Here is a 27,572-nt window from a genome sequence, read left to right on the forward strand (position 1 = left end):
TGCGCACAGCCGGAGTTCATCGCCTGCGTCACGACGCCGGGTGCCAGCGCGAGGCCGGGGAGGCTTTAAGAAGCGGTGGTCGAGCGGCGGCTGGGTTTGCGCGGCTGCTTCGGCGGATTGTTGCTCTAGCTGGGTAGGTGATGGTGATGAAATTTTCTGCGGGCCGCGGCGCGGGTCTTTGTGTACAGGAGGCATGGGGTGGGTGGAATGAGAAGATGGAGGTCCTGTATCTCTCGTGGCCAGTCTCTGCTCGGGCTCTGGCTGCCCTGTTTTCGGCGTGTGGTGGTCAGTGGGCAAATGGGAGCCGTTCATCCCGCTCCCCGGCGTTGGTGTACGGCTGGCTGTATTTACACTGCCGTAAGGGCTGCCCAGTTAGGGTGGCCGGCTTAGCTCAGTGATCTCCGTGCCTGCATGCAACCTGGTGACCGCGTGGTTGCGCGGCCGTGGCTCGGCTGAGCGGAGCAGGATCAATGAAGCGAGCTGAATTTTCTACTACTTCCAGTGTCCGTTTACAGCACTTTTCAGAGCACGATTTTCATTGACTCTGGACTGTAAATTGGGTCTACGTGTTTAATCAGGAATAAATACACAATTTATTTGTGTCGGTTCTGTTCGCAATTACGGCATGATTCAACAGGCCTCGAAGCCCTTTTTTCTAACGCAAGAAAAAGCAGAATGTAATTTCCTAACAACATATATTTCTAATCTTAATGTATTGGAAGCCATCGTTTGGACCGGTTTTAATAAACCTTGAAGCTTAGCAAATGATGTTCATTTTACTTAAAGAGAGGGATGGGGAAAGACGTTTGGCATCTTAAAACCTACACTGCCCTAAATCCACGAAAAATGTATTTGTGCAGAGGAACGAGAGTCATTAAGGCTCAAGGATAATCATCGATAACAGATTATATCTTCAGATCACCAGCGTCCACAGTCTTTCCCTATGAGCCATTGAGATTTGTTTCGAAATATTTGCCACCGGATTGAACATGATCATGAGTCGATTATGGGGCTAATTTATGAATTTTTAATTCCAATTTACTTTACTTTCCAATATATAATTACCAACGTCAAAATAGATTTTGCTTAGTTAGGAATGATTTCATATTTGAATTGGACATTACACTGTAGGTGTAATGTATAGGTTAAACCATCGTGACGCTTATTCACGCTGGTTTTGAGGAGAGGAATAATTTACCTCTGTCATAGGACAATGGTTCTTGGGTGCAGGAGAATTTTAAGAAAATTGTAAGCATAAGTTTGAAACATAGAAAGCGTACAGCACAATACAGACCCTTCGGCCCACAAAGCTGTGTCAGACATGTCCTTACCTTAGAACTACCTAGGCTTACCCATAGCCTCTATTTTTCTAAGCTCTATGTAGCCATCCAGGAGTCTCTTAAAAGACCCTATCGTTTCCACCTCCATCACTGCCGCCGGCAGCCCATTCCACACACTCACCACTCCGTGTGTTTAAAAAAAAAAGCGCTTACCCCTGACATCTCTGTACCTACTTCCAAGCACCTTAAAACTATGACCTGTTAATGTCTAATTTAAAAATACAGGAAGAGAGCAAAACCTGATGGAAGTCCTGTTTAGTAATCATAGTTTGTATTTAGGAATGCCTGCTATCCAAGGGTACCAAATGGCATGTTTGGACACAAATTTGACGTAATTAAAATCAGCTGTGGCCATCAAATGTGTCTGTCAGCTGAATCAGTGGGAAAGCAATTATTTTTTTTACATATCCTGACCTAATTGTCAGAAATGGATTGTATTTTTTTTGTGGGATGGTTATCCAACTACTGCAGTTACTAACTTCAGTAGTTCAGTTTTTGCTGCAAAGCAGTTTGGCCTGCCTAAAATTCTGAAACCCTTACATGAATACAAATATTTTAATGTGTAAGTATTCATATTAAATATTAGTGTCATTTTACATGTACAATGGTTAACTACTTAGGCACAATTATGCCCTTTAACAACACATAATTTTCCCAAGTGTATACTAAAGTCAAGTCAGTGTGAAGGAACATTTTATTTGATTGGAAATGGCTTAATATTTAATTTGAACCACCTGCCCACCCTGCTCATGGATGGTTTGTCCTGCTCCCATCAGGGAGTCAGCTACGCAGTATCCACCCTCGGACCACTGGACTCGAGCAATACGGCTGATCCACGCCTCCACCCACTAACCCTCCCCCCCAGTCACCAATACTTGCAGCATGGTAATGTTGTGGTTAGCGCAGGTTCAATTCCTGCTGTAGGGGGTTTTCATGGGTTTCCTCCCACAGTCCAAAGACATACTGGTTGGTAGGTTAGTTGGTTGTTGTAAACCGACCTGTGGTTAGGCCAGGGTTAAATCAGGGGTCAGGTAGACCTATTGTCTCAGCTTGCTCCTGCCCCACCAAACTCATTTCTGCATACCTCAACACTGTTTTATCCCCCCCTTGCTCAATCCCTTCCCACCTATGTTTATGACACTTCTCATGCTCTGGGCTTTTTTTTCAATGATTTCAAGTTCCCTGGTCCCCATCGTCTTATTTTCACCATGGATGTCCAGTCCCTATGTACCTCCATCCCCCACCAGGAAGGTCTCAAAGCTCTCCATTTCTTTTTGGATTCCAGACCCAACCAGTTCCCCTCTACCACCACTCTGCTTTGTCTAGCGGAATTGGTCCTTAACTCTGAATAATTTCTCCTTTGGCTCCTCCCACTTCCTTCAAACTAAAGGTGTAGGTGTGGGCACCCGTATGGGTCCCAGCTATGCCTGCCTTTTTGTTGGCTATGTGGAACAGTCCATATTCCAAGCCTATACTGGTATCCGTCCCCCAATTTTCCTTCGCTGCATTGGCGCTGCTTCCTGCACGCATGCTGAGCTTGTTGACTTCATCAACTTTGCCTCCAACTTCCACCCAAATTTACCTAGTCTATTTCCGACACCTCCCTCCCCTTCCTTGATCTTTCTGTCTCTATCTCTGGAGACAGCTTATCCACTGATGTCTACTATAAGCCTACTGACTCTCACAGCTACCTGGACTATTCCTCTTCCCACCCTGTCTCTTGCAAAAACGCCATCCCCTTCTCGCAATTCCTCCGTCTCCGCTGCATCTGCTCTCAGGATGAGGCTTTTCATTCCAGGACGAAGGAGATATCTTCCCTTTTTTTTAAAAAAGAAAGGGGCTTCCCTTCCTCCACCATCAACTCTGCCCTCAAGCACATCTCTCCCATTTCACGCACATCTGCTCTTACCCCATCCTCCCGCGACCCCACTAGGGATAGGGTTCCTCTTGTCCTCACCTAACACCCCACCAGCCTCCAGGTCCAACATATAATTCTCCATAACTTCCGCCACCTCCAACGGGATCGCACCACTAAGCACATCTTTCCCTCCCCCCCACTTTCTGCTTTCCACAGGGATCGCTCCCTATGCAACTCCCTTGTCCATTCGTTCCCCCCCCATCCCTTCCCACTGATCTCCCCTCCTGGCACTTATCCTTGTAAGCAGAACAAGTGCTACACCTGCCCTTACACTTCCTCCCTCACCACCATTCAGGGCCCCAGACAGTCCTTCCAGGTGAGGTGACACTTCACCTGCAAGTCTGCTGGTGTGATATACTGTGTCCGGTGCTCCCGGTGTGGCCTTCTATATATTGGTGAGACCTGACGCAGATTGGGACACCGCTTCGCTGAACTCCTACGCTCTGTCTGCCAGAGGAAGCATGATCTCCCATTGGCCATGTATTTTAATTCCACATCCCATTCCCATTCTGATATGTCAATCCATGGCCTCCTCTACTGTCAAGATGAAGCCACACTCAGGTTGGAGGAACAACAACTTGTATTCCATCTGGGTAGCCTCCAACCTGATGGCATAAACATTGATTTCTCTAACTTCCGTTAATGCCCCTCCTCCCCTTCTTACCCCATCCCTATTTATTTATTCTCTCTTTCCCTCTCACAATAACTCTTTGCCTGTTCTCTGTCTTCCTCTGGTGCTCCCCTCCCCCTTTCTTTCTTCCAAGGCCTTCCGTCCCATGATACTCCCCCTTCTCCTACCTTGTATCCCTTATGCCAATCAACTTCCCAGCTCTTGGCTCCATCCCTCCCCCTCACCCTCCTGTCTTCTATCTTTTCAGGTCTCCCCCTCTCTCTCCACTTTCAAATCTCTTACGATCTCTTTTTTCTGTTAGTCCTGACGAAGGGTTTCAACCCGAAACGTCGACTGTACTACTTCCTATAGATGCTGCTTGGCCTGCTGCGTTCACCAGCGTTTTGTGTGTGTTGCTTAAATCGGGTTGCTGGGCGGCACGGCTCGAAGGGCCAGAAAGGCCGATTCCATGCTGTATCTCAGTAAATAAGTAAATTTCCTGTCAGTCCCCTTGTGTACAGGGTACCTCGTGTCACTTTGTGGACCTGCAGCCAATCTATGTAAGCTACCTTGTATCTTATTTGTGCTGCATCAGATCTGGAGTAAATTATTTAGTTCTCCTTTGCAATTGTGTACTGGAAAGACATTAATCTTGAATCTCTTGGATTATGCATTTTCTGTTGTACAGATTTGCCAAAATGGCGGAGAATGGAGTGGCACTAGAAATGACTCCACTTGAGAAGAAAATATGTGAACAGATTGAAGTATGTAATACCGAAATGCATTCGGATAATTTGATAGATGTGAATAAAGTTTGATATTGGATAGAAATTTCATTGATTTTTTTTCAATTTAGAAACTGTTCTTTTTTTAAAAATGAGTATTGCAAGCTTAAGTTCTGCAGATTCTCTTTGTAATTTGGCTGGGTAAATATGTAGCTGCTCTTTAGCTATCATGAGTTAGCTTCCTATCTACTCCGCTCATTTTGCTTTTCTCCTCCTTGTTACTAGAACCTTAGTACACTGTAGCAGAAAACAAGTGATGTAGGCTATAGTATTGGGCTACCAACTTGTGTTGACTTCCATACCTAGGGTGTCCTCTTTTATGTGCAGGTCCTGGGTTTGTTGCTGAACCAGATCAAGACCCCTATTTATATATCGTCTTGATTTTGTTTTGTTCCAATGGTCAGCTCACATGTGTGATGTTCTCCTCAGTATCAAATATGCTGTACTTTTTCAAATTTCTGAAGCACTTCCTTTGAAGATTGAGTTGAAACCAGTACTTCCATCCTAATCTTCATCCCTCATCATGACTAATTCATCCACTGATACTGGCGTCCCCGTCAGTTTCTTTGCTGTGTTTATTCATTCTCCATTATCGATCTGAACTTTGTGTGATTCTGTCGTATTCCACATTTTTGTTCTGTATCTTAACAAGTATAAAAAATAATGTTCATTCCCAGCCTGCTTAACTAAATCTGCATATGTTAGCTTAACAGAATCCCTGAACATAAAGCCCTAATCTGTCTTCCCAATATTGTTTTATTATTTTGTGTGCTTTTAATTTATTTGATTATGGCCTGTCCGAATATCACCTTTAAAGGCTTATCTGGTAGAAGGCACTTTAAATTTGCATCAAAATTATCCAGTAGGTGTGCCAAGTTGCCTGTTTGGGGGGGGGTGGGGGGGGTGGTGTTGAACAACATGTGAAGAAACCAATGGCCATTTCAAAACTGGAGTCAGAAAATGCTGGAAACATTCGACAAGTCATTCTGCACCTGTGAAGAGAAAAGCGGTTGAAGACCTATTGACTGTTCTTTCCAACACTTTTTATTTCAGTTTCCCAAAAGTTACATTATGGCAAGTCTTTTTCATAAGTCTCAAGCTCTTCTAGTTCTGATGGAGGAAGAATGTTCCAATACTTTTCATCAGTATCACTGCTTGTAACAAGTCAATTGTTTCTTGGGTGAAATATTTGATTCTGCCACAGGTTCAGATCAGAGACGTGCAAATGAGAAATTTCATTTTCTTGTTGCAGTGAATTCCCTTTTGGTTAGAGAATTGCATGGAATTCTACTTCTGCTTCACTGTTGTGCTAATGGATGGGTTGAATGCAGATTTGGTTTTAGTTTACAACCTGTTGCTCTAAATTCTTAACAATTCTAAAGTGTTCAAAGTTTTCTAATTATATCTTTAACTGATTTTTCTCAGTAAAGGCCTGTGGTGCTGTTCTTGGGTCACGATTACATTTCTTGGGGTTAAAGATTAAAAACTTTAGTACTTGAAATTTTAAGCTTGTCATGGCTTTATTTGGGTAGCAGATGGGGCAGCGACTTTTCCTAGGAAGTGCATTTTGACAGCTTCTGTACTTTGTGTTTGTACAGTATTACTTTGGTGATCACAATTTGCCAAGAGATAAATTTCTCAAAGAACAGATCAAGTTGGATGATGGCTGGATACCCCTAGAAACCATGATTAAGTTTAACAGGTAAGGAAAATTGCAGTTGGCTAAAGCAAGTAGTGATGTAAATTATCTCTGAATCTTGAAAATGTCTTGCAGGTTAAGTCGTCTAACAACAGATTTCACTGTAATAGTAGAAGGTCTCAAGAAATCCAAAAGTGGACTTTTAGAAATAAGTGAGGACAAATCCAAAATCCGCCGTTCTCCTAGCAAGCCTCTTCCTGAACTTGAGGAGTATAAAAACTCTATTAAAGCCAGATCTGTCTATGTCGTAAGTATTCCTGATGAATCTAACTTTGTTAAAAGTATACTGGATTATACTTGAGAGAAAAGCATGTGATTTTCTTAAATAACTTTTGGGGGAAAAGGTAACGTTGAGAGTACAAACCTTAAGTGCATTAAGACATTTGGAAATAACTGAATGTCTAGAGCTGTTGTCTATTACGTTAGTGTCTCCATTCAGAGTCTGTCGGTCTGATTTTAGTGTTGGTATCACTCAGTGGATGTTATCTGCTAGCCGGAGGTGAGAAGGGTGTTTTGTTCTAATAAATTACAGATTAGGAATGTGCCACCAATGGGTGTATAAAAATGTACTTTGACCAAATAAGTTTGTAACTTGCTGGAACAGTTTACTGGAAAGTATTTTACCTAATTCATGATAACTTTCATTGACGGGTTGCAGTTATTGCCTTGGTGTAAATGTTAGCCTTTCAGAAATATAAAATAATGAATATTTTAAACTTTGAGAGGAAACCTCTTGAATTTGAAATGCATTTGTTTAAAAAAAATATATTCTTCTGTATTTACCAAAAGGTTAACTTTTTAAACATTTTAAACAGAAAGGCTTTCCTACAAGTGCAACACTTGATGAGATTAAGGACTGGTTTGATGAAAGTGGACCTGTGGAAAATATACAAATGAGGAGAACACTGCAGAGGCAGTTTAAGGTTTGTATTTGTCTCCCCTTCTCCCTCCCTCCTTCACCTTCAAAAATATCCAAAGCCAAGAAATGACAAAATTAACTAAGTTGTTCCCACTGTTCTGCAACAGGGATCAGTATTTGTCGTCTTTGACAGTCTAGATTCAGCTACAAAATTTGTTGAAGCTCCAGGGTGGAAGTATAAAGAAACTGAAATGATTGTACTTTTCAAGTAAGTCAAAAAATTTGCTGAAGCGATAGGAGAATGCCTGAATAAGAATACAAGTTCTACTTCTGTAACTTTGGGGGGGGGGGTGCAGGAGGTGGTCGAAAACAGTGCTAGTGTATAATTCTGAAAGTAGGCATGATCTCCTCAATGCAGAAAATACTGCATCCTTTTTGATTTTGTTTCGGTAGTGGGGGCACATAGGAGGGGATTTAATTTGAGATTAAATTTCCACTCGAGTCAAAAGGTCAGATTATGCTGCTGTCAGCATTACTGTTCAAATATCTTTATTCAGGGGTGCTAAGAAACGAGCATTTTTTGTTATAAAACCCATTATTTTACCATTACAGCTATTTAAATTCTGTGGGGCTTTTCAAATAAATACATCTACAAGATCAGAATTTAGCATTTTAATGAATTTAAGAATGTTTATTTTTCTTAAGAGATGCTTATTTTCAAAAAAAAGCCGAAGAGAGAAAGCAGCATAAAGCAAAATCTAAAATGTAAGTAAATTCAACAACTAATTCCATACTATCCCTATTTTGTTAATGAGTATCTTTAAATTGATGTAGGGGGGTAAGGCTGCAAAAAAATTGGATGATAATGAAATTTAGTTTCAAGAAATATTTTTAGAAATCACTAATTTTAATTTTAAGTCAAATCTACCCATTGGCAGTTGTCTGTATCTTAATATGAGCAGATAAGATGGGTGCTTTTGTCTTGGAAAACTGGAAGTACTGCATCTAGTTGAACATATTTTAGTTTTCCCTTTTTTCAAATTTAAGTGGTGAAAAAATTGCAGGGAATTATGGCATTTGTTTTCCTCTTCCAACATTAAAGATTTGACTGACAATAATCCATTGACTACATAGTAGATTTGCCAAAATATCTGAATTATCCTTGTTATGCAAATTCCCTTGGTTGAAATCAGTATTGTTTATCTTAGTGATAAAGAACAGCAGAAAAATACTGAAGATGTGCTGGCCAAGGTAAGTACACAAAAACTTGCTTGCTTTCACTAACACATTTAAAAAGGATGTTGGAAACGGCTTTGAATTATGAATAAATGGAGTACCAGGAAAATTTTCCACTTATTAAGCATTTGACTACATCAAGCTGCCTTGAACTGTATAGATTTAGATAGCTTGAAGCAGTCAAAATTCTTAAACAGCAGAAAAGTTTCACTTGAAATTTTCAATACAATGAAGTTGTTTTCCCAGTTGGAGCGAGCTTCTACAATGTTTAGTAAAGCCACATCCAGCTGATTTCAGTGGAATATGTTAAGAGGTGCAATCACAGCACAAGTGTTTTAGAGCTACCAAAGTTGCAAGTTTCGGTGCAGAACAAAGTTTTGAGGAATTCTAATGCTCAGATAGCTGGGTGCATTCCACCAATGATGGAGGAAAATATACAGGAATGTGCATAATGTCAGAGTTTAAGTATCAAAATCTGGAGTTATGGTTGGAAGAGACAATGGGATGAAGATCATAACATGTTGCTGCTTTTTAAAGAAAACTTCTGTATTTATTTTTAAAGAAATCTTTTGAAGAAAGAACTGGGTGCTTGCTGAAGTTTGCTGGTGATTTGACCGATCAGACATGCAGGGAAGATATTCATGAAATATTCTCCACTCATGGTGAAATACAGTGGATAGATTTTATAAGGGGTGCTAAAGAGGTAAATTTTCATTTTAATAATTTCAAAAATTAAGTTTTTTTATATATTCTATAAAGATTCATTTTGGATTTAGGGAAATATCCTTTTCAAAACAAATGCAAAAGAAATACTTGAAAAGGCAAAAGCAGCTCATGATGGAAAATTGCTTTTGAGAGACAAAGAAGTGACTTGGGAAATGGTTGATGGTGAAGAGGAAAAATCAATTTTAAAGAAGATAATAGAAGACCAACAGGAATCTCTAAACAGACATAGAGTCAAAGGTAAAGCTTTATAACTGGGGTTGTCACCTGCTTTATTTTGCAACTTAATATTCATTATAATACTCAAAATGCTGCTCTATTTTGCAAATATACTTGTGCTATTTACCTGCAGCGCGAAAAGGTCGGGGTAAAGGAAGAGGTGGCAAAGGAGGCTGCGGACCACAAAGGGTACAGTTCCAAGGCAAGAAAACAACATTTGAGGATGAAGACAGTGAGGAAGCGCAGGAAACTGGAGAGGCTGGTAAGTTGCCAAACTTGCACTGTAAGTGATAGTTAAATCCAACACTTGGAACTATTCATGTGGTAAATGCACATGCCCAATCTTTGAGAGTAAACTGATGCAGAGTAAGAATTGCATTGCAATCTTAGGAAATTTATCTCAATATTCATCTTCAATATATTTACCTCTTAACTAAATTGTTAACCTGTCAATTGAAGAATTATGTTGCACACGAAAGGTTGAGCGGGCTCATCTGTTAAATGTTCAGCTTCCCAACACTCCAGATCTTAGCAATGCAGATAGAAAAAGCAAATGCTTCTTTCAGAATATTTTTAGTTATTTAGTATCACTTTACAAAATATTTAATGTACTTGTGGGAAGTTCCACTTCATATATTACTATCTAACACATTTTACTCAGTAAATATGCTCCTGTTCTTAAATATGAGCAAACTGAGTTTCTATTGGGACAACATTGAAAGTTAATTGTAAGAACGTGACCCTGATATTTTATAAAGATCAGGATATTTTTACCCTAAGTACAATTTGAGTTATTGGTCCAGTTTAAAATTCTTGTTCTCTACTGCAAATCTGTTTTAAACTAATCAAACTCCTTTATCTAATTTAGCTACTACAAGTCCAAAGAAGCGAACACTTGAAGAAACTGAATCTGTGAATGAGCCTGCAGCAAAACAACCAAAAACACAAAATGAATCTAGTGATCAATGAGATTGTTTTGTTGTATAAAAAGAACAGATAGAGCACATGTCCCATCCAAGGAGTCTTCACTGTTTAATTCAGACAGCCTTCACATTGCATCTCTTCAAGGATTTATTTAGCTGAGAATCGGATGAAGTCCACTTCAATGTCAATCTGCAATTTAAAACAAGTGCACTGCTGTAAATTTGAAGATGCCTTAATTGCATGCTTAAGTGTGGATGTTTTTATAAAAACTTTGTTAAAACATATTTTGGCGTAATGCAATATTAGTTTCCTATACGGATCATTTAATGGTGGGAACTAAATATTGTGTACTTCAAGTACTAAAGATTAACATTTTTATTTATAAAAATACAATACTGCTAGTATGCAAATCTAAGCCTCAGCACATGCAATGGATTTGATACCAATCTGTAGTTTTATCTACAGTGAATGCCATCTTTAATTGGATCAAAAATGAACAAAGATTCACAATCTAAATGTGTATTAAATCTCTACGATCTAAATGTGTATTAAATCTCTATGCTTTGGAATGGGAAGGAAATGCAGTCCTTCAATAGTTGTGCACTGTTGTTAGTACATTAGATTAAGAAACCAAGTTGAATAAAACCATGGTAATTTTCATCAGCCCAAATATTTTGATAATTTGCAAATTGCTTTGAGAATTTGTTGCTAAATTTAAGGGAAAGTTGAAAATGACTTGATGGTAATTATCAATCTAGAAATTGTAATAACTTTTGTACTTTGAGTTCCTTAAAAAGTATGTTTGGATCTAAAATTGATTTCATTTATTGATTTAGAACAAGGAAACAGCCTTTCAGGTCAATTAATCTAGGCTGCTCATTTTAATCAATATCTTGCATATCCATGTATCTGTCCAAATGTGTTGCAAATATGCTGATTGCTTCCTCTGTCACAGATGGCAGCTTGTGCCTTATACCCATCACTCTGGGAAGAAACTGCCCTCAGATCCCCTTTAATTTCTCTTCTTATTTTGTACCTATGCTGTCCTGATTTTAGACTTCCTCTAGACAGAGGAGAATACTGCCCTTCATGATTTTATAAACCTCCCTAAAACTGCCTCCAAGTTTTTCCCATGCCAGGGAAAACAGTTCCAGCCTATCTAGTCAAAGTTCTTCTGAGTGGTCTGCACACTCTCTAGGTTAATCACAATACTCCATGTGTAGTTTAACCCATGTTTTGTACCATTCTACCACCTTTGTTCTAATGGGGTGATCTCATTGAAACACATGGAATGTTGAAAGGCTTAGACAGAGTGGATATGGAGAGGATGTTTCCTATAATGGGGGAGGCTAGAACCAGAAGGCACAGCCTCGGAATATTAGGATGTCCCTTTATAACAGATGAGGAGGAATTTCTTTAGTCAGGTTGGCAAAGCTGTAGAATTCATTGTTACCGATGGCTGTAGAGGCCAAGTCGTTGGGTATATTTAAAGAAAGGGTGTCAAAGGTTAGGGGTCAAAGGGAATAATAAATTAGCCACAGTGGAACAGGCTTGGACTGAATGGCCTAATTCTGCTCTAGTGCCTTATGGTTTAAATGCTGTGATCACAGCTAGGAAAGCATAGGCCTGTTGCCCTCTCTGACATGGGGTGGAATTCAAAGCATATCAAATTCCTTCACGATGATGTCTCTGTATTTAACCATTTTTAGGGAACTGTGTATTTGTATCCCTAGGTCTCTGTTCGGTCTATCTATACACATACACACACACGCACGCAGCTGAGGGCCTTGCCATTAAATTGTCCTGCCCTGCTTTAATTTCCAAAAACACATCACTTGCCAAAGTTAAATTCCATCTGAGGTTTTTTTTAAATCCACTTTCTGTTGATCAATATGTTGTGACCTTGGCCAACATTCTTCATTATCCATATCATCAATTTTGGTGTTATCTGCAGACATCACTAATCATACCACATACATTCTCATTGAAATCATTACTTGATAACTTTTAATAAAACTAGCAATTAATAGATTTTACTTACTGATTTCCTCTTGTGGAATTTATATGATGCTGGCAAGTCATACCTAAGTTCTGTTAAATAAAAAGTAGCAGATTTCAGCTTTCATACAGGGTTTAATGGAAGCATTGCAAATGTGCCATGATGAAATATGTGCAATTTTGGTCTCTGTGTATACAAGGAAAGGAGGATACCTGCCATGAAAGGGGTGCAAAGAAGGTATGGAAGTCAACTGGGCCTGAGTACCTCTTCTCACCTGCTTATTCTCCCTGGGTCCCCTCCTTCCCTTTCTCCTGTTCACTCTTACCAGATTCCTTCAGCCCTTGATCTTTCCCACTCCACCTGTATTCACCTATCACCTTCCCCACCCCCCACCACCTTTTTTTATTCTGGCATATTTCCCCTTCCTTCTCAGTCCTGAGAACAGCCCGAAACATCAACTGTTTTCATTTCCATAGTTGCTGCCTGCCCTGAGTTCCTTCAGCATTTTGTGTGTGTTACTGCACAATGACAGTTTAAAATATGAGATTTAATTGAAATGTGCAAACCTTTAACACATCTGCCCAAATGGATGCAGGAGGATGTTTTCCCACCTAAGGATCTAGAACTAGGCATGCCAACTTTCTGGAAATGTGGGTAAGATACAAGACTTCAGGAGGTGGTGAAATTTAATTCCCTAGTGCAGAATGATGTAGAGGCCAAATCAATATGTTGAAGAAAGATGCATGTTGGGGAACCTATGGCACATGTGCCCAAGATAGCATACACAATATTTTGTTGGCACGTAGTGCCGCCTCTCAATTCTTTAAATTCCCATAATAAAAAGATAAATAATACTGATCTTTACTATCAAATCTAGCAGTGAAAGCTTTTTTTTAAACAACCTGAGAACAGTGAAATGTGTATACAAGAAATGTCACATGCTATCTTGGTGCCTGATAAGGTGAGAACTCTTGATATTGAACGGTATTTTAAAATCTTCATAGATATGTACACACCAGTATTTAGTTAATAAACAGTTACAATCACAATATTATTCAGAAGTTATTATTCAATTGCCTTATTAAAAGATTTTAAACAGGTTTTCTCAAATTCTTCATTTTTTTGAAGTGACAACATTCTTTGCTTTTTGAATACCAGCGCGCACACACTGACACTATTTTAAAACTGATCACTCTCAACACAGTGTGGTATCTTAACACGTGACTTATAATTGGAAACTGTTCGGCAACAGTTTCCTGCTTCAATTAAGCGGCATACTGTTCCAAATGAACAAAGAAATTAATCCTGCTAATTTCTCAATCAGTTTTTTGTTCTTTAAGAGTTGTTCCAATTAGCAGAATCCACTCTTTATGAACCATAGTTACAGTAGTGAAAATGTATTTATCTTGTAAGTGGACTTACCAGCAATTACTTCCATCTTTACTTTCCATTCATCAGCCTTCTTCTTAATATGCTACAAAGGAAATTAATATTTAACTGGCACACTTTAAAAAAGCATAACAACTTTTTAATAAAAAATGTAAGTTTTTCTCAACTACCAGCAATGATCTTACCCTTTATATGTCATTCCCAAAGGTGGTAATCTAGTGTGCAGCTTCAATAGCATTACGTGAACAATGATAACATTTTAAGTTGGTACAGCCATTCAAACTGAGTCATACTTGTTTCCTTTGGGTCATCTAGTGCATTTTTTCCATTATCATTGAAAGAATAATTACTGTATCTACTCTAAAACTTTACAGCACTGGCTCATGATGTTGTGCCAATTTTGATGCCAATTTATAGTCAATATCCTGTGCATCATCCATATCCCTCTATTCCCTTCATATTCATCTGTCTATATAAAAGCTTCTTCAACTCCACCAAATGCCCAATTCTATAACCACTCCTGGTAACCCACTCCCTGCCTAAAAAAAATACTGCCCATCATGTTGCCTTTAAACTTCACCCCTCAAACCTTAAAAAATGTCCTCTGGTGTTTCATATTTCAATGCTGGGGAAAAGATTCTGACTGTCTACCCTATCTATGCTTCTCAATTTTAAAAGCCTCTTGTCAGATTTCCCCTTAGCTTCTAATGCTCTAGGGAGAACAACCCAAATTTGTCTTGCCATATAGCTCATACGCACTAATCTAGGCAGCCTCCCTAGTAAACCTTTTCTGCATCTTCTCCACATCCTTCCTATAACGGGGCAATCAGAGCTGTATGTGATAGCTCCAAATTAAGTCTGTTTGAAGTTTTTTTTTAATAGCTGCAGCATGACCCTTACTCAACACCCCTACCAATTAAGATATGCATGCTGTACATCTTCTTTACCAGCTTATCCACTTGCATACCTACTTTCAGTGAACTATGGACCTTGACCCCAAGATTCCTCTGTACCTCAATGCCATTAAGGGGTCTACCATTAACTGCATACCTTCCCGTTTCATTTGACCTCCCAAAATGCAGCACCTGACTCTTGGCCAGATTAAACTCCATCTGCCCATGTCTGTAACTGATCTATATCTCACTGTAGTCTTTGTCCACAACTACACCAATCTTGCTGTTAACCAATAAGCTTGCTAATCCACACATTTACAATTTCATCCAAATCACTAATATATATCACAGAGGTCCCAAAACTGAATCTTATAGAATATTACTGGTCATAGACCTCCAGCCAGAATAACAGCTTTCCACTCCTACTCTTTGTCTTTAGGCAAGCCAATTCTGAATCCAAGCTTGCAATTCACCCTGGATCCCATGCATCTTTATTTTCTGGATCAACCTACTATGAAGTACCCTATCAGATGCTTTACTAAAGTCCATGTAGATAACATCCACTGGCTTAGTCGCAATAAGCTCCTTTATCACCTCCACAAAAAAACACTCAAGTCAAGTTTGTAAATTACCTGCCCTGTACAAAACCATGTTGATTGTCCCTAAGCAGGCCATGCCTTTCCAAATGTGCATAAATCCTACCCCTCACTATCCTCTCTAATAGCTTCCTTATCACTGATGTGATGCTCACTGGCCTACAATTAACCCGCATCACCTCTACTTCTTTTCCTGAGCAAAGAAATATTTGCTACTTTTCAGTTAACTACGACTTTGACTGTTGCTAGTGAGGAGACAAGCATCCTTGTCAAAGTCCCAGCAATCTCCTCATTTGCTTACGTATTTCAATATCCTGGGGATTTATTCACGTTAGTGCTTTTCAGAAAATCCAGCACTACCTCCTCCTTAATCTCAAAATGTCCTAGTACATTAGCATGTCCCACTCTGCCTTCACTATCCTTCAAATTCTTCTTTATAAATACTGATACAAAGTACTCATTTAATACCTCAAGCACTTGTTCTGACTCCAACCACCAATTCCTTTTTATCCTTGAGTGGACCTACCCTCTCCTTAGTTATCTTCTTAACATAATCTAGCCTTGATCCTGCTAATTAAGGACAGTTCATGGCCCTTTTTGACCTTCCTAATTGCCAACTTCATCACTTTCCTGCTCTATTAATATTCCATAAGGGGCCAGTATAATTTTAGCTTTCTAAACTTTCCGTAGGCTTCCTTTTTTTCCGAGATTAAATTTAGGACTTCTTGTCATCCAAGGTTTCCATTTTCATCCTTACCAGGATATAACTATCTTGAACTCCAATCAGCTGGTCTTTAAACAAATCCCACGTCAGATGTGGACTTATCCATCAGCAGCTGCTCCCAATAAATGCCCTTAGTTCCTATACTTTCCTGTCATAATCTGCCCTCCCATAACTTTGTACCTTCCAGCAAGATACAATTTTATCCTTACTCATAACTATCTTAAAATGTAATGATGATAATACAATCATGATCTTGCTCAAAGGCCATGCTGTCTTGAGAGTCTAGATGGCTTGCTTACCCTGAGCAGACTGTCCAGTTCATCTGGCAAAATGCCTCATCGCCAGATCTCACCAACAGGCACCAAGACCTCGCCTGGCTGGCGGTGAGAGGGGCCCTCCCAGTCAGAGCCCTCCTGTACGCCCGGAACGTCGTCTCCGCACCCCACTGCCCACGGGATGACTGCAGTGAGGAGGAGTCTGTGACCCACCTCTTTGCACACTGCCAGTTCGCAAAGAGGGTGTGGAGGAGGATGGACGGGCTAGTGTCACATTTTATCCCCAGCAGCTGCGTAACAGAGGACTCTCTGATCTACGGGCTGTTCCCGGGGACGCACACGGAGACCAACATCCGGTGCTGCTGGCAGATCATCAACTCAGTGAAAGACGCTCTTTGGTCGGCCCGAAACTTGATGATCTACCAGCACATGGAGATGTCCGTGGGAGAATGCTGCCGACTGGCACATTCTCGGCTGCAGGAGTACGTGCTGAGGGACGCACTGAAACTCGGTGCAGCCACCGCAAGGGCCCGGTGGGGAAGGACCACAGTATAGGTTTCTCCACCCGTGGGAGTGGGAGGGGTCGGTGGGCGGAGAGTATACCCCTCAACAATGATATGGTAAGCTGAACTACTGGAGTGCCATGTGGGTGGCTATAAATACGTATATGTACTGACTATAATGGAAATGTATGTAAAGGATGAAAAGTTATTGAATGGCTTATTGTATATATTTATTTTTGAATAAAGTATATTTTGAAATTAACAAAAAAAAAAATTTCTTATACTGCATACCCAAATGAGAGGTAAAAGCAGATCTTGACTATTTCCTTCTATTTCACTTGCGATGTTTTAAGACGGTTGTACTTGTAAGCCATTTTTGTAACAAGCTTCTGTAGTCATTTCATTGGTAAATGTACAGTATCTAACCTGCAAATCAAGCCAATTTCGAAATTGTACATTCACTCATGTCTGCTGACTTTTATCTCGATCCTGGGAAGGCTTGGGTGAATGAGAGTGAAATAGAAAGAAATATTCAAGATTTCACTTTCTAGTGTCTCGGTAGGGTACATAGGAAATGGGAACAAAAGTAAACCACCTCATCTCTCGAGACTGTTTGGCCTTTGAGCAATTGATTTAGTTTCAGCTATAGACAACCCAAGTCTGCACAGATTCTGGCTTGGAAATATATGTGTGAGAAAATGATAAGAAAAATGTAATTCAATCAAATGTAAATTTGATTTGAACATAATTTCAGGAATGCATTGCTCTGAACTCTTGTTATAAAAAGGATATGGAGGTTGACGACCATAAGAAAATTTTGCTTAATTGGGGTAAGGATATTGCTGGTAACTGGTCATATTTACCCTTAAAAGAGATGGTGACCATTTTCTTGAACCAGTACAATTCACCTGCTCATAGAGCTATCAAGTAGAGAGCACCAGGTCAAGGACTTGGATATGAACAATTAATAGCAAAATAATGGCATGATTATATTCTTCAGGAAAATGCATGAGGTGACCAAATAGAGGTGCTTAAGCAATGTCAGGCAGTGTTCTTCATTTCTGGAGTCCAAAATTATAGGTAAGACAGTCACTTATCTAAATAATTTTCTAAACTAATGATCAATATAAAGCCCATCTACAATTCGTTCCTTGCTGCAGAAAAACACATAAATTCACTTACATCCCTGGTTGCCGTTTTGTGAAGGGAATATACAGCTGTTCTTGCCATATCTAAAGCAGATCTGAGGAATATCATGTCCATACCTATAAAAACAAATGTTTGAAAACAATAAACTGAATAAAAGATATTAGCTTATTTTCGTTATGGTTAAAATGTTCTCAATATTTTGCTTGCCTGTTGTAGGACTTAATTTACTTACTTGCTCCCTCAAGCAGGTTAGTTCACAAAGGAAATACTTGTAAATAACCAGAATCTGAAGTGGTCATTGATAATGATGTAAGTTAACTGACAAATTGATGATGGTAGTAGCGGTTGGTCACTATGTGCCATTCATGCTCTTATATTCCAATTCTTCATAGTTTTAAAATTAACCACACACACACACATCTTAGTGAGAAGAGCAGCATTCTGAGTCATCTCGCAATACCTCAAAAATTAGATGAAATAGCTTAACTGTACTTATTACTATAATTCTGCAGCATTAATAAGTTCAGCATACATTCAACTGTAAAGTTGTCATATAACAACTCCCATATACTCAGAATATCTCAAAGCAGTTCAAGGCCATTTGATTACTTTTACAAGTGCTATATGGCCACTAGATGTGGATATGTTCAAACAAACAGCAATACGTCATGAACAGTCAATGTATCCCTGGGTATTTAAACAATAAATAGTGGGAGAACACCTGCTATACCAGGCAACATGGCACTGTGGTTTAATTACCTTGAATGATAGCACCTGCCACGGTAGCATTTTTTTACTATCAAAAGCATGAAGTTGGGAAAATATTTCAATTAAGCTTAAGAATACGGTGGGTTCTGGTTAATCAGGACAGCCACTTATTAGGGACAACTCCTAAAGAACAAAACCTTTTTGAGAAAATTCCCTTCATTTATTTGGGACATGTGGTTTAATCGGGGCAGGAGACCGTTGGCAAATAGTTTCTAACTAGCCTCAGTCATGGGCAGTTGTGTGGCCATTAGTCACTACACCATGCTTAAAGTGAACAGTTTCGAAATAGCTTCAGTTGCATGAGTTTGCTTGTGTTCAAAAAGCTGTAATTTTTGTCACTGATTGTTGGCGAGAACTAAGCAGTAAGACAAGTTAGAATTATTTTGCTCGCTGCTCCTTCAAGCATTCAGGCTTGGAGATGCCAGAAACGGCTGGGAGTGAAAATGAAATGATTTCACTACTTCAACAAGTTAGGCACTACAAAAAATTTGAGGGTATCTGTGGTAAACCATATATATGTTGTAACTGGGTTAACTGTCTGGAGACACCCCTCTGCTGACTGCCCTTGTGGCTCCTCCCACAGATTCCTGAATAAAGGTGCTTCGCCTTGCCCCTCCCCCTCAGTCCAGGGGCAGACACTCACCATGGAGGTCGTACTGTACAGCGAATAAAAGCCTTTCAGTATTTTACCCAACTTCAGTCTTTTGGAGTTATTGAAGGTGCGCTTCAATTTTATTCGCTGTACAATACGACCTTACGACCTCCATGGTGAGTGTCTGCCCCCGGACTGAGGGGGAGGGGCAAGGCGAAACATCTTTATACAGGATCTGTGGGAGGAGCCACAGGGGCAGTCAGCAGAGGGGCGTGTCCAGACAGTTAACCCAGTTACAACATGGTTTACCACAGTATCGACAATCATCTTGAATGTCACAATGAAAATAAAGATTTGGAGGATGCAATCCTTAAAAGTATTGTATTAAGACAGTCCATTATCTGCACTAGGTACTGTGTTGATTTTGTTCATTGCGAACACTGGATGGATTCCTGTTAATAATATTAGGAACTAATACACAGTTTTATAGTATTGTAGTAGTATTGGTAGTGTTCTAATTTGTCCTGTATTTCACTTAAATATATAACTTGTTACTCAGTCAATGTCTTTTATACCTTCTTAACTATTTACAAGAAACTTCAGCTAATTGGGGCAGCCGCTTAATTGGCAAAAATGACTCGGTCCCAATTAAGCGGCATCCACTGTATATAGTTTGAGACTTCAATGCAGTGATGATGGACTATGAATTGGTGGATGTTTAATTAAAATGAAACCCCATCTATTTACAAGAAACTTCAGCTAATTGGGGCAGCCGCTTAATTGGCAAAATGACTCGGTCCCAATTAAGCGGCATCCACTGTATATAGTTTGAGACTTCAATGCAGTGATGATGGACTATGAATTGGTAGATGTTTAATTAAAATGAAACCCCATTTTCCCATTCATTGTGGTGCCACTGTTTAAAGAAACTCTGGGGACTGATGCTCTGATCAACGTAAGTATTATTATTTTAAAATTTGGTTATTTCACGTCCATGGAATCTTGCACAGACTGCCAGCCACCTTTCCCTCCATTACCAGAGTAGGTACTCATCATGTGCACTTAAGGCTTCCAGAGATTACAAAAGTTAATGTAAAATGCAAATATTTTTGCATAATTTTAAAATTCATATTTGGATTTCGGTAACATATAGAGCCTGATGTGTACTTGCAAATAAATTTCCTTATCAAAGTTTGGCTATCTTAATGACAAAGTGGCAAAATTTTACTACCCTTTCTTTGTAACCAGTATTGCATTATCACCCTAAAAATATTTGGATAAAAGTAAGATACAAGATGGTGGAAACAACAGATAATATGCTTGTGGTGAGAGTAGTTTATGTGAACTGTTTATCTCTGCACAGATGCTGCCATTGCCTCAGAGAATTTTCAGTATTTTGTGTTTTAGATTTCTAGTGTCTGGATTATTTTGCTCTTATAATGTTTTACTGAGGATTCTTACTGGGTGCATAATTCTAATATGGATTTAAATTTGAGCACTGAATTCAAAGGGAGAATACAGATTTATTATGAGGCTTGATCTCTTGCTTATGCCATTGTTAATATCCACGCAATTGAAATTTACTAATAAAAGTGGATTTGGAAATTGTCTGCAGATCTGCTTCCTCATTTGTTTAAAGTGCCTGAAATTGTTTGCATAATTGGTAATGAAACCATATGATACGTGTGTTATTCTGAGGTAATCAAATTATTTTCTTAAATTATAGCACAACCTGTGAAGTGCCTGAATATCTGGTTCTAACTCAGAAACTCAGAAGCTTAACTCATCTTTATTAAAACAAATTTATCTCTAGCTGGTAAAGGAGTGTAGTGAAGCACTGTCTTGCAGCAACTGGAATATACCTTTCTCACTATAATTTGAATGATCTTCCTGCTTAAACAAATATTAAAAATACATAGTACAATATCAAATAATCTACCTTTATTATGCTTTGTCCCAAAGGGGGGATTCATTATAACGGTATCAAATTTTTTGGATAATTTGTCTGTCAGTTTAGAACAAACATCATATTGGATCATATTGACATTGGTCAATTCAAATTCTTCTGCATTTCTGTAGAACACATCAAGGGCATCTTCATCGATATCAACTCCCAAACATAATCTGAAAAAAGTAAAGAGACCAATAAGAAAAAAATGTTTATTCAATCCTGTCCATTTAATGTGACTGGGGTTTCTGTGTTGTGCCTCTGTAACCATATTCCTTTTCTGGGTTTATCTTCAGTTTTAAATTATACCAGCTTCCACAAATACAATTAATGGACTGCCACCTATCCACCATTCAAAATATTCATTATCTTCACCCTGGCAGAAAATGCCTTCCATGTACCATCTACAAATATGCAGTAGTTATTTATCCACGATACTCTGATCGCACTGTCTAAGCCCATGTTCTCTACCACCAAGGATCAGGCACATGTAACCTGCAGATTCCTTTCCAAATCGCATACCAACTCCACTTATAGGGACTTGGGAGTCCTTGTGCAAGACTCCCAGAAGGTTAATTCACAGGTTGAGTCTGTGGTAAAGAAGCCAAATGCAATGTTGGCATTTATTTCAAGAGGAATAGAATACAAAAACAAGGAGATAATGCTGAAGGCACTGGTCAGGCCGCACGGAGTGTTGTTAACAGTTTTGGGCTCCATACCTCAGAAAGGATGTATTGTCATTGCAGAGAGTCCAGAGGAAGTTCACGAGGATGGTTCTGGGAAATGAAGGGGTTAACATATGAGAAGCATTTGAGCAACATACATCAAAGTTGCTGGTGAACGCAGCAGGCCAGGCAGCATCTATAGGAAGAAGCGCAGTCGACGTTTCAGGCCGAGACCCTTCGTCAGGGTCTCGGCCTGAAACGTCGACTGCGCTTCTTCCTATAGATGCTGCCTGGCCTGCTGCGTTCACCAGCAACTTTGATGTATGTTGCTTGAATTTCCAGCATCTGCAGAATTCCTGTTGTTTTATGAGAAGCATTTGGCAGCTTTGTGCCTGTACTCACTAGAATTCAGAAGAATGGAGGGGGATCTCTTTGAAACCTACCAAATGTTGAAAGGACTAGATAAGGTGGATGTGGAGAGGATGTTTCCTCTGGTGGGGTTATCCAGAACTAGAGGGCACAGCCTCAAAATTGAAGGGCGACCTTTTAGAATAGAGGTAAGGAGGAATTTTTTTGGCTAGAGAGTAGTGAATCTGTGGAATGCTCTGCCACAGACTGCAGTGGAGGCCAAGTCTGTGGGTATATTTAAAGCAGAGTTGATAGATTTCTGATTGGTCAGGGCATCAAGGGATATGGTAAAAGGGCAGGTGTATGGGATTGAATAGGATCCAGGATCAGCCATGATGAAATGGCAGAGTGGGCTCGATGAGCTGAATGGCGTAATTCTGCTTCTATGTCATACAGTCTTAAATATACCTCCAGTTTTTTCATTATTACTCGGTTTAAATCATAGAGCTCTTCAGTGGGAACAGCTTCATTAGAAAGATTGCAACGGTTCAAGATCAGAACTCATCGCCATTAGTCCAACTGGGGGTGGGGAACGTATGCTGGCTTTGCCAGCCGCATCCAAATCCCAAAAATTAATGAATAAACAAAAATCACTGTGTGCTCACATGAATCAATAAGCATCACCAGGATTCACATCAACTCTAGATGGGATGTAAACATACAGGAAATAATCTTTTTCAATGATATATATCAAAAGATGAACCTTCCGACTAAAGTTTTCTCAGTAGCTTGTCCTCTTCCTCTTCTTCCCACTGCACTGCTGATGTTTCCAGTTACCATACACATGAAGTTAGATAAGTTATACAATTGGGTTAGGTAAATGGAGTCTAACAAAATGGAATGGAAAATAAATACGACCATCAACAGTTAACTATTCAGAAATTAAACTTAAAGTATGATTGGTGTTTAATAAATTTTATACCACAGCTTGCAATTAGGTGGTGATTGACAGTACAGATAGTTTGTGAGGTGGAGAGTATCTGTGTATTCCAGGTGCACCATCTTGAGATTCTCAATACCATCCACAGTGCTTCTCTCCACACGCAGCAATAATGGTTTAGGGATCACTGGGAATTAGTGTAGATGTTGTCTTCTCCTCAGGAAGCTTCCCTTGAATCTATTCCTGTCAACACGATAATGACAGCTCATGACAGAGCTCAAACAGAGTGTCTGTGATGTCTGATGGGGCAAAAATAATGGGCTGTATGCCTCAGAGAGGTCAGTGACAATGGTTTACTTATTCTTCCAGTGACTATGACAGATCATGCAGTAATTGTGGTACCTTCCCAGTGTGCTAAGGTGTCTGCTGTAGGTGGGCCAGGTGACACAAAACAGAAAGGACAGCCAGGATCACTGCTCCCTGGAGACCACGAGCTTCATGCTGTGTCTAAGCCTCGATCTTTCCATAATCAACCAAAGACTGTGTTGACACATTGAAGACTGGTGAATTTCTTCACTGGGAAGTGGCTCCTGACATTTGGGAAATGATCCACAATGAACCTTAATTTTAGGAGGAGAGTGTGGCACAACTGGTGTGGAATAGTAGAGGATGTTGGCCTTCTGGATGTTACACCAGGCCCATCGTTTTGGATCCTTCAGTGAAAGCACCAATGCCAACTTGGAGCTCATCCTGTAAGGATACAATAATACAAAGCTTGTCTGCATACAACCTCTGGACTCCTAAAATTTGGGTATCTTTGTTGTTGCCTTACATTGACTAACTTCCTTTTAGATCAGTGATCTTTCTGGTAGCAAGTTTGTTGGAAAAGAAATACAACGGTGCAGCGTGAAGGATTGAAGGAAGCGTTGGGGCAATGATACGGTCTTCGTGGATGCTGACCAGTGTAACGAATGGAGCAACTGTAGATCTATCAGTTAATATTGTGGCTTGCTTGATTCATGAAGCTTGTGTAATATGGAGACAAATTTCTGTGGGAAGATGATTATATACCTTATACTTTATTGTCGCCAAACAATTGATACTAGAACGTACAATCATCACAGCGGTATTTGATTCTGCGCTACCCACTCCCTGGATTACAAATATTAAATATTAAAAATAGTAAAAATAGTAAACATTAGTAAATATTAAAAATTTAAATTATAAATCATAAATAGAAAATAGAAAAATGGAAAGTAAGGTAGTGCAAAAAACCAAGAGGCAGGTCCAGATATTTGGAGGGTACAGCCCAGATCCGGGTCAGGAGCCGTTCAGCAGTCTTATCACAGTTGGAAAGAAGCTGTTCCCAAATCTGGCCATACGAGTCTTCAAGCTCCTGAGCCTTCTCCCGGAGGGAAGAGGGACGAAAGATGTGTTGGCTGGGTGGATCTTGTCCCTGATTATCCTGGCAGCACTGCTCCAACAGTGTGCGGTGTAAAGTGAGTCCAAGGACGGAAGATTGGTTTGTGTGATGTGCTGTGCCATGTTCACGATCTTCTGCAGCTTCTTCTGGTCTTGGACAGGATAACTTCCATACCAGGTTGTGATGCACCCTAGAAGAATGCTTTCTACGGTGCATCTATAAAAATTAGTGAGGGTTTTAGGGGACAGGCCAAATTTCTTTAGTTTTCTCAGGAAGTAAAGGCGCTGGTGGGCCAAACTTGGCAGTGAACTCTGTTTAGAGTTTTGGAGGCTATCCCATAATCTCTACTGACTGATGTAGTCAAAGGCTTCGGTGAGATGAGAAAAGGCATGCGTTGTGGTCAGTGTTACACCCAACATTTTCTATAAGTTGTCACATGGACAGAAGATCATGTCCACAGTGCCTCTTGATGACAGGACCCACCCCGTGATTGGAAAGCAGCCCTTTGGCTAGGATAAGATTGTTGAGGAGGACGCTGGGGAAATCTTCCTGTGCCAGAGAGCAAAGAACACCCGTGCTTACCACAGTCGGACTTTCTTTTTTGAAGACGCTCATGATTATAAATCCGAGGTCTCCTAGGCTACCTTCCCCTTCCTAGATGTGGATGATGAGGCTATGAATTTGTAACTGAAACTTGTTATTTTTGAATTGCGATACAATCTTCTAATCTCGATCAGCAGTAATTCAATAAGATTACTGAGGATAGAGTCAAGGATCACTCATAGCACAGTCAAAGTTCGACAGGCCTTCACAATCATTTTTCAAAAGGGTGCTGGTAGTTTCTTTTACCTAATGAGTTAACCACCCTTCCCAGCACTGGGTGGGTTGGGGATAATTAGGCTGCAGAAGGTTTGCAGCACAAAAGAACCTGCTCATGTCGTTAGTTATCTGTTGGTTGCTCAATCACCGGTCCTCTCTCCACCATCACCATTATTTTTTAAGTTGTTTTGCTGGGAATCTGTCACTGGGAGCTTGTACAGCTTCTTCCCCCCTCAAGGAAATGTGTAGCTTTCAATCCAAAAGCTCCTTGGATTTGCTATTAATTAGCTCCTCAGTCCCCAACCATTGACAAGAACAAGAATTAGTTTGATAGAAAAGCCAAGTGTCTCTTCCTGATAGAGACTCCGGATAGCCCATTTGTTGTGGACACTGCAGCTCCTGAGGCTGAGAGTTGACTCAAAACACAGGACCATTGAATAATAAATGACAAAAGTGGTTACTTAGCCACTTGAGTCTGCCCCATCTCATTTAAGTGGTTTCCACATTGGCCAACATTCTCATATCTTGGGTAGAATGATTTGAGTATCTGGACTGTGTTGGTTATTTTGATGCAGTGTTAATGGTATACTGGTTTATTAGTCTCGCTGTACTGAGATACAGTAAAAGACTTTGTTTTGAATGTCACCCACTATCAGAAAGGGCCTTTCAAATGGAAGGTTAAATTGAAATTTTCTCTGCCTTAGGAGACCAGAAAGATAGGAAGTTTGATCTTGTAGGATGACCTTGACTGCAAATTGGCTGCATTTATCTACATCAATGACTGCAACTGGGTGTGAAGCTTTTAAGGATAGTGTGAAAATGTGTTAATGTTGTAAAATTCAATACAAATTATTTTAACCAGGCCAGAATAATAGAAGCTAAATTACAGACAGCATGGATCAATGCCTGTAATATCACTACTAAACATGACATTTAACTGTAAGACATTGACTCTTGCAGAAAATTAAAGCTATCCTTTAAAAATGAATAACATCAATGAAAATAACTGCAAAGTGAAAATAGTCTAGATGTGATTCATTAGATTTTAGATGTGTTACATTAGATTTTGAAGCCAAAATTACATATTTGCTTACAAGTCCACAAATTCTTACTTTACTCTGAATATTTCACTCCTATATTTTGCAGTCCACTTACCCTGCATTCAGCAGAGCTGCACCAATACTGAGAACTCCACATCCACACCCAAGATCAGCAACCAATTTATTCTCAATGTCATCGAACGTTGTGTGTATCGTATACAGCATACATGCTAAAATGAGGGAAAATAATTTTTCACCATATTGAACTATTTAAAATTTATGCAGTTTCTCCACTGTGATTATATTGTGCTTATGTGAGGCAAAATAGTGGACCTCCTGGCATAGCTGTGCTTGAGCATAGTGAAATTAGCATATTTGGATTTTCAGAAAGCCTTTGATAAGGTGCCACACATGAGGCTACTTAACAAGATAAGAGCCCATGGAATTACGGAAAAGTTACATAAATGGATAGGGCATTGGCTCATTGGCAGGAAACAATGAGAGGGTTAACATATGAGGAACGTTTGTCCGCTCTTGGACTGTATTCCTTGGAGTTTAGAAGAATGAGGGGGGACCTCATAGAAATATTTTGAACGTTGAAAGGCATGGACAGAGTGGATGTGGCAAAGTTGTTTCCCATGATGGGGGAGTCTAGTACAAGAGGGCATGACTTGAGGATTGAAGGGCGCCCATTCAGAACAGAGATGCAAGAAATTTTTTTAGCCAGAGGGTGGTGAATCTGTGGAATTTGTTGCCACGGGTGGCAGTGGAGGCCAAGTCATTGGGTTATTTAAGGCACAGATTGATAGGTATCTGAGTAGCCAGGGCATCAAAGGTTATGGTGAGAAGGCGGGGGAGTGGGACTAAATGGGAGAATGGATCAGCTCATGATAAAATGGTGGAGCAGACTCGATGGGCCGAATGGCTGACTTCTGCTCCTTTGTCTTATGGTCTTATGGTCTTACCCTAACATGGTTTGAGAATTGGTTATGAAATTGAAAACAAAGAGTGGGATAAACTGAACCTTTTGAAGTTGACAGGTTGTGGCTTTGGGCAGGAACATTGCTTGGTGACCAACTAATTACAATCATCATTTTAACTTATTTATTTAATTATTGAGATGCAGTACAGACCAGGCCTGTCTGGCCACACCATCCAGCAAATCCTCCTCCCCCCAATTTAATCCTA

At 39.8% G+C, this 27,572-nt stretch overlaps 2 protein-coding genes across 2 annotated transcripts in view; one reads left to right on the plus strand and one right to left on the minus strand.

The window, feature by feature from the left end:
- On the plus strand, positions 1–12,050 carry ssb (small RNA binding exonuclease protection factor La). The gene is made up of 12 exons (XM_063052204.1): positions 1–133; positions 4,557–4,632; positions 6,252–6,355; positions 6,428–6,599; positions 7,168–7,275; positions 7,379–7,479; positions 7,917–7,976; positions 8,420–8,462; positions 9,010–9,150; positions 9,224–9,410; positions 9,523–9,651; positions 10,258–12,050. Exons 2-12 carry the CDS (start codon positions 4,567–4,569, stop codon positions 10,356–10,358), a joined length of 1,212 nt encoding a protein of 403 aa, XP_062908274.1. The 5' UTR covers positions 1–133; positions 4,557–4,566; the 3' UTR covers positions 10,359–12,050.
- The window catches only part of mettl5 (methyltransferase 5, N6-adenosine), a 28,964-nt gene continuing 11,756 nt past the window's right edge, over positions 10,365–27,572 (minus strand). Inside the window, exons 2-7 of the mRNA XM_063052205.1 lie at positions 26,500–26,614; positions 21,141–21,325; positions 17,875–17,957; positions 13,735–13,786; positions 12,355–12,404; positions 10,365–10,502 (exon numbers count right to left, since the gene is read on the minus strand). Coding sequence (XP_062908275.1) covers positions 10,461–10,502; positions 12,355–12,404; positions 13,735–13,786; positions 17,875–17,957; positions 21,141–21,325; positions 26,500–26,614 — 527 coding nt within the window. The 3' untranslated portion in view covers positions 10,365–10,460. The remainder of the gene's footprint in view (positions 10,503–12,354; positions 12,405–13,734; positions 13,787–17,874; positions 17,958–21,140; positions 21,326–26,499; positions 26,615–27,572) is intronic.

This window comes from Mobula hypostoma, chromosome 6 (genome assembly GCF_963921235.1).
Source record: "Mobula hypostoma chromosome 6, sMobHyp1.1, whole genome shotgun sequence".
NCBI classification, from domain to species: domain Eukaryota; kingdom Metazoa; phylum Chordata; class Chondrichthyes; order Myliobatiformes; family Myliobatidae; genus Mobula; species Mobula hypostoma.